Here is a 13,708-nt window from a genome sequence, read left to right as displayed (position 1 = left end):
GTGACGTTAATAGAACTATTTCTTTGATACGTTTTAGATGATGTCAATTGAATTATTCATATACGATTGTCATCTTGGATCTAAATTAACGTAGCTCACCTAACCTGATGACTCTGTACTAGCCAGTAGCCACTATCTCTATTTTACAGTTTTATTTCATTGCCAAAGTATTATGACAAAACGAGAAGTCCAAATCGAAACAGTTTCACATCATAAACTTGGGCTTCTAAAGGCCCAGTAAAAACAACGTCCAAAGCCCAAATACATAAGCAGGTACCACTGGCAAGTTTAGAGCATCATCGACAAAAGCTCAAGTTTTTGTAAGTATTCTATATAGAGTAGCTTACTACACATCGCCCGAGAGTTTCAAAACAAGCAGTAATGGCACAAAAGAAGAGCAGCTCCTAAATTGCTTTCACAGTTTTTGAGTCTAGCTTAAGTTACGACTAGACAAACATATTTGATGATTGATTACATTACATCAAATACAAAATGCAAACTTATTCACAGAACTTGACCACCAAACTCATTTTACTATATATAAGAAGCTAATCTTGAGTTGCAAATGAAAACCATTTACCACTTTGGTGTACCTAAACAAAAGCTCAAAACTTTCTAACATACACATAAACTCACAAGGAAGATTTGCTCCAATGTGTTCTTAGCCATTAACCAAACAAACCCTTTTCACATTTGGACTCACTAGTCACATTTGGACCTAGCTATTACTCTTTCTCCATCTTTAAGAGCACAATCATGGTGAAACGTAACTACTTAACAAACCAGAACCAAACCCATAATTAACGAGAGTGATACTGACTAAACACATTAACCATTTGCTCCATAGTGTATTAGCCACTAACAACACAAAACCTCGGCACATTTGGACTCACTAATCTTAAATTGTCCATTTCTAAGCACTAATCATGGTGAAAATGCTTAACAAACCAGAACCAAAGCACACATATAAACAATCTCACTCTGCATTACCAATCTCACATCCTAAATCAATCACAATTCTCAAATCACACAAGTAAAAAAACCATAGAATCATAAGCTCCAAAGATTATTAAACCAACATCAGAAAGACAAGTCTTAACATAACACAAATATCCATCATCACAAAACCAAAGAAACATCAAAATGATACTCAGCAACAGATTCATAAACCTAACCCAAATCAATCAAAGAGACCCATCATGCCTTCACCATCAGAAGACTCCTCTTTGACCTCTTCAACCTTCTTCTTAGACTCAGCAGCTGGCTCAGCCGCAGCAGCAGCTCCACCATCACCTCCTCCAACCATAGCAACAGCTGGACCACCAGAAGACAAAGCAGCCATCTTCTCCCTCCCAGCAGCGATAAGCTCCGTCACATCATGATCCTTGATCAGAGAAAACAACAGATCTATCCTCGATTCATCGATCTCAGCACCAACGGACTCCAAGATCTTCTTCAGATCATTTGAAGTTGGGTTCTCGTTTCCTCCGAGCTTAGCGAGGAGAAAAGCAGCGATCACCTTCATCGTTCGTTTTGTATTTTGGGATTTTGGATTCGACTGCTAGGGTTTGTGAAAGGGACTGGTTCCGCCTATAGTGTGTGTATTTAAAGGAGGCAGTGTTGTGTTGTTGTTATCTCTCTCCCCATAATGAGAGGAGATTTTTAGGGTTTTGTTCCGTACGTACGGTACACGAAACAAGAGCCACACATTTTAATGGGCCTTTCGAATTATGGGTCTTTAGTGGGCCTTAAATGTCTTAATCCGTTTTTTTTAATTCTCATTTTCTTTTTTACATATTTTTAAGATCATTATGGGTGTTCTAAGCCCAATAAAATGATAAATAAAATGAACAGTAATCTTAGAACAGATTTTTGGGTCTTCAATTAGAACAGATTTTAGTCTAGTTCTATGATCACGTGGCAGTACGTGAATAGTTGAGTTTTTTTTTGCAATTGAGATAATTTTTCATTTCTCTTCCTCTTCCAAATCGCATCTAGGTTTTGCGAAGAGAAAGAGACAAAACGGCGAAAGCTTCGATATCTACATCTTCGACAAGAACATCACAAATTAAAGTAGGATTTGATTGAGAATATATGGAATAAATTTGGATATTAAACTATGTATTAATTAAATAAAATGTTTATGTGCTTTAATTAATTAAGTAATATGTTTGTTTAGTTTTTTTTGTTTTTTATTTACAATGTTTTTTTTTCATAAAAATTTGGTATTGTATTTTGAATTTTAATAAAAAATTTTTAAGTTTGCAATTTATATGTTATTTTTTAAATTTTTATAATTGTAATATGTTTAAGATTATTATATTATTAAATCATTTTAACAAAAGATCTAAACTAATGATCTTACATTATTTTCATAATATTTTTACACTAAAAACACCCAAAAGTGTTCCTCCAATATAGATGCCCTTATCATGAGTTTTTTCTTTTTTTCTTTTATGTTATGATGAGTTATGGACCAGATAACATGAAATTTCAAGATATGTAAGTCTAGATCTCGATTATAATTACCTGAGCTTGGGATAGTCTAGAGGTTTTTGAATATTTATCGAAATTAGTTAAAGCAATAATATAACATAGTACATGACAACACATTTCAAGTTTTAAACTATGTAGCTAACTATATGATAACATGTAATCAATATCCCGATCAATTTATTTTGATACATTGTTCATTGGAATCTAGAGTTGACCAGCAAAAGTGTTAAAAATATTTTTTTTAACCTTTTTAGTATTAAAAACTAAAAAAAAATTATGTGGAATTGTTTATAGTGTTGTATAATTAAAAACATACATTTTACAGTCAGTATAAAAATATTTTGTATATATTTAATACATTAATTCTGATAACTAATTAGTTATTTCAATTTCAAAACTTTTTTAAAAATGGGAAAAAATCATTAAGAATCTATATTTTAAGAAATTTAGATTAAACCAGAAAAAAAATCATCAAAAGATTATGTGAAATGTTTAGATGAGATCGCATGCATATTTAGATAAATTCTCTTTATAAACTCTAAAAAAAATTTATAAAGAGTATGGCGTGCATATTTCTGGTTTTAATCTAAATTTCTTAAAACATAAAATTTTATAGTTTATAAAGAGTATCAGGTGCATATTTAGAAGTTCAGATATTCAAAATCAGAAACTTTGAATATATTATTTTCTGTTTGAATAACGTGTTATTGGCTTCAACAAAATCATCAATAGTGAATATGTGAAATATTTTTACAGATTGTTAGAGAGTATTCTATAGTTTTGTTGTTTACTTTTCTAAAATCTTGTAACATGCTCCAAACAATCTCTATATTTTTGCAATACTTTTTATGATTTTATGTTGTGAATAAAGTGTATAAAATTATGAACCAATAACATAATAATTAAATTCATTAACAATCATAGATTCTTTTGTTTTAATTGAATAACACAAAACTTTTTTTGACTTTATAAAAGTTTGAATCTAATAATCCAAGTTTGTTAAGATTTTAAATGACCTTTTACAAATCACAAACTAAAAACACTAAACTTTAACAGATTTTAATAAAATCTTGATTTAATAACAATAGATTCTACATAACTCTATTCACATCCCAAACCAATTATAACCCCCTAAGATATGATTTTGGAACATGGTTATTCTTACAACAATTAAATAGGATGATGAGGTAGGGAGCGTATTCTTGGTAACTGTTGTTTTTTAATCGGAATTAACATGGGTTGAGTGGTTGGTATTACCATATTATCTGAAAACACGAAACTTTATTATTTATCAACAAAATCCAAAAGAGTTAAAGAACCTACCAAAAGTAAAACTACTAGTCAAAGTGAATTAAAAACAGGCAAAAAAAATACAGTGTGCTTCATTATACAAGTAAGGAACAAATTGTTTAAATCTCAAAAGTCTATCTAACGAAAAAAAAAAAAAAAGTCTAATGGATTATCTAAATTTTCTCTCATTTTCAATTTGTCTTCTCTTGATTTCTTTTCAAATTTCATATTCCTCTGTGATTAAGCTTAAAACAAGTGCTTCTTCTTTTGGTTTTGATCCAACTCGTGTCACTCAACTCTCTTGGACTCCTAGGTTTGTGTTTTGCGTATCTGAATTTTGGGTTTTTTTTTTTTTTTAGTAATCTTGATCTTTGTTTTGTCAAACATGATTTTGTGTTAAAGAATGTGAATCTTTGTGGTTTTCTCCAGGGCTTTTTTATACAAGAGATTTCTTTCAGATGAAGAATGTGATCATTTGATTAACTTGGTATAGAATCAAACAAGTTCTTACGTTTTCGTGTCTTTATAAAATTATATCAATTTTTGCGGTGATCTATGTGAGTTTGTAACAAACTCCAGAAACTTTGTTTTTGGATTTCAACATTGGTTTTAGGCAAAAGGAAAGCTTGAGAAGTCAAGGGTGGTGACTGATGATGGTACGGGTGCGAGTGCTGAAAGTGAAGAACGCACAAGTTCTGGAATGTTTCTTTCCAAAAGACAAGTGAGAGCTTTCAATTTTTGTATCTTTTAAAAATTTTACGATGTGTGCTAGTTTAAATCTAAAATAAATAAAAAATCTTGATGTATTTTCTGTTACGGTATATGCATTGTATTTATACACCTAGCTTAATTATATCAATTAGACAGATTAGTTTCTAGTTATAATTGGTCTGGTGTAATTCACTTATCGTTTTTGAACATTTAGGATGATATAGTAGCTAAAGTGGAGGCTAGACTTGCTGCATGGACCTTTCTTCCGGAGGGTATGTACTCCCGATGCTATCTATGTTTATATATAGTTCTCTAATTCTGTCTCTTATTATTTTTTATTTTTTTTGACGATCAAATTCTGTTTCTTATTCTCACCTCTTTTTAATGTATTGTGGATCAGAAAATGGGGAACCCTTACAAATATTGCATTATGAGAATGGTCAGAAATATGAACCGCATTTTGACTTCTATTACGACCAGGAAACTCTAAAGAACGGCGGGCATCGGTTCGCCACTGTACTGATGTACTTGTCCAATGTCACAAAGGGTGGAGAAACAGTTTTTCCCATGTGGGAGGTAAAATATCACTTCTGGTTCCATATATTCTCACCTAAGATTTGGGATTATATATTACGATTTAATCACACATTTTTATAGGGTAAAATACATCAGCTGAAAGACGATAGCTGGACGGAATGTGCTAAACAAGGTTATGCAGGTAAAAAACAATTTTGTGTATATAGTTTTCATACACACAAACATGTAGCATAATTCGATATATAATGAAAAGGTACAAAAATATATACAAATGGTACATTACATTATGTGACTATGTATCTTTGTAGTGAAACCGAGGAAAGGGGACGCATTGTTGTTCTTCAGTCTCCATCTAAATGCAACCACGGATCCAACAAGCTTACATGGAAGTTGTCCGGTGATTGAAGGAGAGAAGTGGTCAGCGACCAGATGGATTCATGTTAGGTCATTTGGTAAGAGGCAATCTGGGTGTGTGGACGAGAATGAAAGCTGTGAAATATGGGCCATGGAAGGGGAATGCGAAAAGAATCCAGGTTACATGGTGGGTTCAGAAAAAGAACTTGGATTTTGCAGAAAGAGCTGCAAAGCTTGCTCAGCTTAGTTAAGAACAACAACAAGTAACTCAAAGGTCATCGTATTTTTTGAAGGATTAAATTTTTTGTAGCCAACCGGTTCTTCGCTATTCGAGCTTAGAAAAAGCATTCGTGGATAGAAGGAAAAATTTAGAACAAGTACATCTGATCCTATGTTACAAGTTTAACAGTTATGTTCCCTATGGTTCATAATTAGACCAAAACTTAATCAATCTCAGCAAGCAATTCATGATCACTGAATTATATGTATCATCAATATACAATTGCTTCATGAATTTTAAAATGATAGTACTACTAGGTTCGGACCCGCACATACGTGCAGGGTTAATTTCAAAAACTAAATTTATAATCAGATTTGCAATATATAATGTATATACGTATTATTTTTGCGAAACCTATTTTTAGTAGGGTTGGACATTCGGGTAATCCGTTCAGGTTGGGATATTACCCGATCAGGTTTAGTTAAACGGGTTTAGAAAAATATAACCTATTAGATATTTTTCAATATATGGGTTTGGTTTAGTTCGGGTACTATCGGCTTCAGGTCAGTGCGGGTTACAAATTTGAGAACCGATTAGTACAAAAACTACCGAGTACCCAAAAATAATGACTTGATATAGCATTTATATTATAACTTTTGTTTTAAAAAAAGACATAAAAATGTATGTAAAAAAATATGAAAATAATTAAAACATGTTTGATACAAATATTTTGGAGTAGATGTAATTCATGTTTCGTCTTGTACCTGAATTCTAGTTGTATAGAGAATGCATTTTCAATAGTAAAGATTCTCGATATATGACATTTCTGATATTAGACAAAAAAAAAATTATTCCCGATTGGAAACGGGATGGAACAAATACAAAAATTACCCAAAATACCATTTGGAACAAACACAAATATAGTTCATAGTATATTTCGATATCATATAATAAAACAGTATTACAAAATTAGTTAACTTTTTTGTTCTTATTATTTTATGTTTGGTTCATCTATATTGCATTACGTTTCTTTTGTTTTAAAAATTTTAATATTGTAAAACACACTTTAATGCCTTTTTAAAAACATGTTACATATAAGATTGTAAGCGTCAATATAATTCAAAAATAAAATAATGTTTTCAAAGAAAATAAATAGATAAATTAGCTCAAAATAAAACAGTATGTTAGATATAATAATTATTTATAATATGTTCTAAAGGTATATCATCTTATTATAGGTGAGAGTTTATGTTGCTTTTAATTATAAATAGTAAGGATCACAAAGTTTCTTTTGGTTGCTTTGTGGTTATTTTCAGTTTTGGGAGTTGTTGATCACAAATATTTCAGAGTGGATGTAATTATTTGATCGGTTTATTAAAAGATACTTAATAAACTAATTTACAAACACAATAACCACCATCAACATTATGCACACAGAAAAAGGGTAGATTGTTTTTCTTATGAGAATTCTGTGTTTTTGTAAATATTATTTGTAGACAAAATCTTAAAATAATTTTAATATTGTTTTTAAGAAACAGTTGAGAACTTTATAACATAAAAACAGAAAAAAAAAATGAATAATAATGAGAAGACAGAATATAGAAGTCAAATTTCATTTTTGATGTCTCAAAATTCATTACAAATTTTAAGTAAAGTAAAGAAAAAATTAAATGTCAATCCAAAACTAAAATAATTCCAAATGGCTCCAATTTCAATTTTAGTCCCTCATGTTTTCTTTCATGTAAACCCCTAATTTTAACAAAGTTCACAAAAGATAAATAGTTTTTGATCATTCTAATTTTAAAATTAGAATTTTGCACCCTTCTAAGATCGCTTGCTTTCAAAGTATACCGAGAACTTTCATGAACCAATATCGAAATCATCCTCCGGTTTGCAAGTAATTTGTTAGAAAATATCTATTAACGCTTGAAATTTGTTCTAAACCTTTTCCGCTTAAGAACATGTAAATACTATAGAAATAGAGATCCATAATATAAACGTATACAACTCAACTAATTACAGTTTCTCAGACTCTTCAAAATGAAAAAAAAAAATCAATAGATTATAGTTTCTCCGTTTATTACTTTGTACACTTTTCCTTGATAGATTTACTCCATTCTCAAGTATGACATGCTTCAAAATCCTTCTTTTCAATTCACCTAATAGACAACGTGTAACAATATAATCATGGAGCATACAAATAATACACTATTATAGTTACTGTATATATGTACTAACATATAAAAAACAAAAACACAAAATCAAAAAGAATGATCCTTTCACCTGCACCATTATTTTAAAAGTGTTACAATCTTGACTTTTATGTTTCACATGTTTATGAAGAGTTCCAAATCTGAAACACTTAAAACAAATATGAAAAATAAAAGTTAGAAAATTCAAAAACTCAAAACTTTGATGCTCGAAAACATTTTTGTGAATGAATGAAATGGAAGAGTTTGATACGTCTTATATAGTGAATAGATTAGTTTGGGTCTTCCTAACATAAAATATTTTAATATATTAAAAAAAAGATATTCGTCATTATTTTAGATTTCGTTCATTTAAGTTTTGTATATAGATTTTAGGAAAAGAAAAGAAAATCGTAATTTAAATATATTTATTGTTTCCGTAAATATCTCAAAATATATAACTAAATTAAATATGTTTACATATATAAGTTTAAATTTAATTGCCCGATTTTGATAGTAACAAATTTACTTTTTATAAATTTGAATTTTAAATTAGTTGTTTGTAATTAGATAGTTTCATTTAAATATATTAAATAGTTTGAGTGATTTTAGAGATTAAATATGCTTGTAGTTAGTATTATTTTACATTTAAAAAGCTGAATGATTCACATTGGCCGCTGGGTAGGATCCGAATCCTTTCAAACCGGATAGCATAGGATCCGCGTGTTTTTTATTTAACCCGACTACAAACGAACGGGTCACTTTAGGATCCGCGGGATTTTTAGTTTTTATTTTGACCAAACTACCATTTTTTCTGTTTGTTGTTTGTTCTAACTTGAATAACATTACATTTAATAATAGAGAACTTTATGACTATATAGTGAAAAATATTTCTCTTTTAATAGTATAAATATATTTAGCCAATGTGAGACTCTACATACACATTTCAATATCTTTTAATATATAATCAGATAAAATTTATTTACATATATAAAATTTCGATTTTTAATTCTGAAACGACCGATCTTTTTTTTTAATAATAAATAATAAATAATATATATAAATAAACTACAACTAGTGGTCTCATACCCAATAGCCACCTAACCACATTCACAATCAAGAGCGGAATAACAAACCAATAAATAACCAATAAACCAATAACCAATAAAAAAAATAACCAGTATTAATTCCCACCACAAACTAACGATCCAAACAGCATAAATCAAATAACCAGCAATCCTAAACAATGTTCTAGGACTCAACTCTAGCAACCTAACAGGAGCCAGACAACCAAGCGAACCACTAGAACATCCTTCTCTTCATCGCCTTGTTTCCACGATCACACTTTGCCTTTACCTGCACCACAAACACATATTGAGATGCATGAGTATTTGATAAACACTCAGTGAGGCAATCCTCCCATCTACTGGGCTATACACACAAGCAACAATGATTCCAAAGTTCCAAAACAAGCATCAAACAAACACACAAACCAGGAAATCAAACATCGTCTCGCTGGAAGGGAGGTGTCGACCGACACCAGCCTAGTGTCGACAGCCTTGGTGTCGACCGACACTACCCCACAGTGTCGATCGATGCCCAACTTGCTGGTGTCGACCGACACCAAGTGGTGTCGATCGACACTCCCTCTGCAACTGCGATCCGCGCGAAGTCGAGAGTCGAATCTCGCTCCCAAATCACCACCAAAACGTCCAATACTCAAAACCAAGCTTATACATCCGTAGGAACCTGTATCAACCAATCCCAGCAAGAAAAACACACAAACAAGCAATAACAAGCAAGAACAAGGGAATCAAAAGCTTAGATTAGCCATGGTCATGCACTCACCTCTTTGCAAGAAGATTCTGACCAATAAGAACGAATTCCCTCACTCCTAGCAAGCTTCTAGCACCTTCCCAGCCTTAGATCTCCCAAGAACAGCAAGGAATCTCACCAATCTCTCTCAAAAGCTCAAGAACCAACTCTCTATTTTGTTTTTCTCTAACAGCGGCCAAATAACACAAAAACACGACCCTAGGTCGTTTTCCCCTTTTTACAACTTGATTTTAGGGATTTCCTAAACCAACCACGCAAACCGGATGATTAAAATCGAACCGACCAAACCGACTACAACTAGTGTCGATCGACACCTCCTGTGGTGTCGATCGACACCCTCACCAAAATACCAATAAAAGGTTTGCGGGTGTTACAATTTTCCCCCACCAAACTAGATTCGTCCTCGAATCTCGAACAACCATCAGCCAAGGACTCCCGTGCAACCGTCTCCATGGTCCGCACTCCTCCGACCGATCTACAGAAGGTCACCTCTAGGCGATAGACTCACGTTCCAGGCGTCATTTGCTCTCGACTTTTGGACTTTCCTTTACTCATAGGCCTAGACCTTGAGTTCTTATNCTGAGTCCTATCCCTATCCAGGTTTCCTTCCCGTGGCTCGCGTAAAACATCTCAATGTCCTACCAACAACATATCCCCTCACTGGAATACCTCATGACCACACAAGGATCATAACCATGCCACAAGGGCTGCCACCAAGGCCAAACAAGATGTCCTAAAGAGGACCGCCACCAAGGCCAAACAAAATGTCCTAAAGAGGACCGCCACCAAGGTCAAACAAACGTCCTAAAGAGGATCGCCACCAAGGCCAAACAAATATCCTAAAGAGGACCATCACAAAAACACTCTGGCTAAACAGCCCGTCACAAAAACCATCTGTCCCGAAGGACCATCACAAAGACCATCTGTCCCGAAGGACCGTCACAAAGACACTCTAGCTAAACAGCCCGCCACAAAGGCCACGCAATGGCTAAACAGCCCGCCACAAAGGCCAGACACGGCTAAACAGCCCGCCACAAAAGCCACACAATGTCTAAAAAGACCGCCACACACGGGCACACTGACTCGAAAGTCCGCCACTAAGGCCACACAAGCCCCTTCAAGGCTCTTCACCGCTAAAATGGACAAATTTCAAACTCCCGAAAAACTTTCCATATTTAGTACTTTCCATTTCTGGATACTTTCCACTTTTGGAAACTTCTGTTTCAGGAAACTTTCCTCCAGAAACCCCGCCTCACGGAAACTTTGTACCCCGAACACCACCTCATCTCGTTACTGAGTCGCACAACCAACCACCCCAAGCGACCGAGTAACAAGAGAGATGGGCTGGAATACTCAATTCCCGCTCCAGCCACGAATTACAGATGGAACCAGGCTAGACAAGCTCAAGTTGCGGCTTGCTTCTCATACCACTTCTTGAACCTTGCTTTCATGTTTGCCTCAGGCTCCCAAGTCTGCTCCTCAACACCATCACAATCCGACAGGACTCTCATCAAAGGAATCTTCTTCTTCCGAAGTTCCTTGATCCTCCTCTCGAGAACCCTCACTGGTCTCGCCTCCAAAGTCATGTTAGGCTGAAGATCCTCAGGAATCTTAGCCAACACCTCCTCTCCCTCACGGAGACACTTCCGCAACATAGACACATGGAAAACCTTATGGAATGCACGCATCACCTCAGGTAACTCCAATCTATATGCCACTGGTCCAACCCGCTCAATCACTCTGAATGGACCCATATACCTCGGACTCAACTTAGTCTCTGACAATGACCTGTTCGGACCCCGCAACATGGCCATCTTGAGGTACACTCTGTCTCCTACCAGAAACTCAAGATCTCTCCTCCTCCTATCAGCATAACTCCTCTACCTATCCTAAGCCTCCTTCATGTTCAGCTTGAGAACCCGAATCTTCTCTGAGGTCTCCTGAACAAAACTAGCACCAAACATGCTCCTCTCCCCCACCTGAGTCCAGCATAATGGTGTACAACATGGTCTCCCATACAAAGCCTCATAAGGAGCCATCTTAATACTCGCTTGATAGCTGTTGTTGTAAGCAAACTCTACCAGGTTCAGGTGATCTGCCCAATGGCCACCCCAATCCAACACACACATCCTCAGCAAATCCTCCGGCGTCTGGATCGTCCTCTCAGACTGTCCATCTGTCTGGGGATGATAAGCTGTACTCATATGCACCTTAGTGCCCATCTCTGCCTGAAATGCCTTCGAGAACACCGAAGTGAACTTAGAATCTCTGTCAGACACAATGCTCGCTGGCACCCCATGCAATCTGACTATCTCCCTCACATACTTCTTAGCCAAGATCGCTGTTCCATCAGTCTTCTTAATGGCCAGAAATGTGCTGACTTAGTCAACCGGTCCACAATGACCCAAATAGCATCAAAGGTCCGTGACACTGGCAATCCTACCACAAAATCCATGGTGATCATATCCCACTTCTACTCAGGAATGGGTAAACTCTTCAGTAACCCGCCAGGAACCTGATGCTCAGCCTTCACCAGCTAACACACATCACACCTCGAAACCCAACTAGCCACATCCTTATTAAACCCGACCCAATGATAATACCTCTTGAGGTCACGGTACATCTTAGTCGCTCCTGGATGAATAGATAACTTGCTCGCATGAGCCTCTCTCAGAATCTCCTGCCTCAACTCCTCATCCTTGGGCACACAAACCCGACCGTGCACCAAGATAGTACCATTATCTGAGACCTGATACTCTGAATCCACATCCTTAGAGGCATTCATTAGCCCCAAATCCTTCTCCTGAGCCAACCGTACCCTACTCAGAAGATCTGCTCTATCTACTACTTCCAAACCCAATGGTTCCTGTGAAACAGCACACAAGCTCAAAGCACTGATCTCCCCTACCAGAGACTCCATCTCCTGCTCCTGAGCCGAAGCTATCCTCTTCCGACTCAGAGCATCTGAAACCGTATTAACCTTACCAGGATGATAGGCTATCTCCAAATCATAATCCGCCACCAGCTCCATCCACCGCCTCTGTCTTAAATTCAACTCAGGCTGAGTGAATATATTTTTCAGGCTCTTATGATCTGTAAACACCTGTACCTTTGCACCATAAAGATATGATCTCCAAATCTTCAGGACAAAAACTACAACACCCATCTCCAAATCCTGAGTAGGATAGTTGCCTTCATACACCCGCAACTGCCGCGAAGCGTAGGCAATCACCTTCCCATGCTGCATCAGAACACACCCCAAACCCACTCTAGATGCATCTGTATAAACCACATAGGGTTCTCCCCGCTCAGGCAAAGCCAACACTGGCGCAGTAGTCAACATCTCCTTCAGGCTTGCAAAGCCTTCCTCACACTCTTCTGACCAAACAAAAGGAACATCCTTCCCTGTCAACTTAGTCATAGGACGTGCTCTGCTCGCAAAACCCTACACAAACCTCATGTAGTATCCTGCCAATCCAAGAAAACTCCTGATCTTTGTGGCATTCTGCGGTCTAGGCCAATCTCTGATAGTCTGAATCTTCTCTGGATGCCCATACCTAGTCCTAAAAGCAGTCTTTCTCACATCTGCCTCATCTATCGGTATCTGATGATAACCCGACGCCAGATCTACCTTAGAGAACCAAGTAGCACCCCTCAACTGATCCAACAACTCATCGATCCTAGGAAGAGGGTACTTTTTCTTCACAGTGACCCGGTTCAAACCCCGATAATCAATGCACAACCTGTCAGCATGCTGAGATAACGAGAATGGACTCCCACATCCGCAGCCACTGGCTGCCGCTCCTCCGCCACCACTGGAGGCACTACCTGAGCCTGCGCCGGTACCACTGGTGGTAACCGCGCTACCAACTGCGCTAGCAGAGCCGCAAAGTCAGTACCAGGGACTCCACCCGCTGGGACTCCAACACCTGGGACCCTAGCATCACCGGCCACTGGAGCATCAACACCGCCCCCTCCTGCCACACTCACGGAATCCCCCGGAACACCCTGCGACTCGCCAACACCCTCAGCTGTCACTCTCTGGTCCTTGGTCTCACTAACCACTGGGACTCTG

At 36.3% G+C, this 13,708-nt stretch overlaps 3 protein-coding genes across 3 annotated transcripts in view; 2 read left to right on the top strand and 1 right to left on the bottom strand.

Moving 5' to 3' along the window:
* LOC104710693 (60S acidic ribosomal protein P2-3) lies at positions 1,035-1,634 on the bottom strand. Its single transcript, XM_010427328.2, has one exon. It carries the CDS (start codon positions 1,523-1,525, stop codon positions 1,181-1,183), a length of 345 nt encoding a protein of 114 aa, XP_010425630.1. The 5' UTR covers positions 1,526-1,634; the 3' UTR covers positions 1,035-1,180.
* Positions 3,947-13,708, top strand: part of LOC104710691 (probable prolyl 4-hydroxylase 7) — a 30,844-nt gene continuing 21,082 nt past the window's right edge. The window contains exon 1 of the mRNA XM_019229397.1: positions 3,947-4,099. Coding sequence (XP_019084942.1) covers positions 3,951-4,099 — 149 coding nt within the window. The 5' untranslated portion in view covers positions 3,947-3,950. The remainder of the gene's footprint in view (positions 4,100-13,708) is intronic.
* On the top strand, positions 4,172-5,839 carry LOC104710692 (probable prolyl 4-hydroxylase 6). The gene is made up of 7 exons (XM_019229815.1): positions 4,172-4,179; positions 4,216-4,273; positions 4,400-4,507; positions 4,712-4,769; positions 4,898-5,073; positions 5,155-5,215; positions 5,343-5,839. The coding sequence occupies exons 1-7, from the start codon at positions 4,172-4,174 to the stop codon at positions 5,633-5,635; spliced, it is 762 nt and encodes a 253-aa protein (XP_019085360.1). The 3' UTR covers positions 5,636-5,839.

Source organism: Camelina sativa, chromosome 9 (assembly GCF_000633955.1).
Source record: "Camelina sativa cultivar DH55 chromosome 9, Cs, whole genome shotgun sequence".
Lineage (NCBI taxonomy): Eukaryota > Viridiplantae > Streptophyta > Magnoliopsida > Brassicales > Brassicaceae > Camelina > Camelina sativa.
Note: the sequence above shows the minus strand (reverse complement) of the source record. Positions and strands in the feature narration are given on the sequence as shown.

What these genes read in the sequence shown, in the direction of transcription:
- LOC104710693 (XM_010427328.2), bottom strand. Translation starts at nt 1,525, where the DNA reads ATGAAGGTGATCGCTGCTTTTCTCCTCGCTAAGCTCGGAGGAAACGAG.
- LOC104710692 (XM_019229815.1), top strand. An exon ending in GTGATCATTTGATTAACTTG is followed by an intron (nt 4,274 to 4,399) that starts GTATAGAATCAA and finishes CATTGGTTTTAG; the next exon opens with GCAAAAGGAAAGCTTGAGAA. An exon ending in ATGGACCTTTCTTCCGGAGG is followed by an intron (nt 4,770 to 4,897) that starts GTATGTACTCCC and finishes ATTGTGGATCAG; the next exon opens with AAAATGGGGAACCCTTACAA.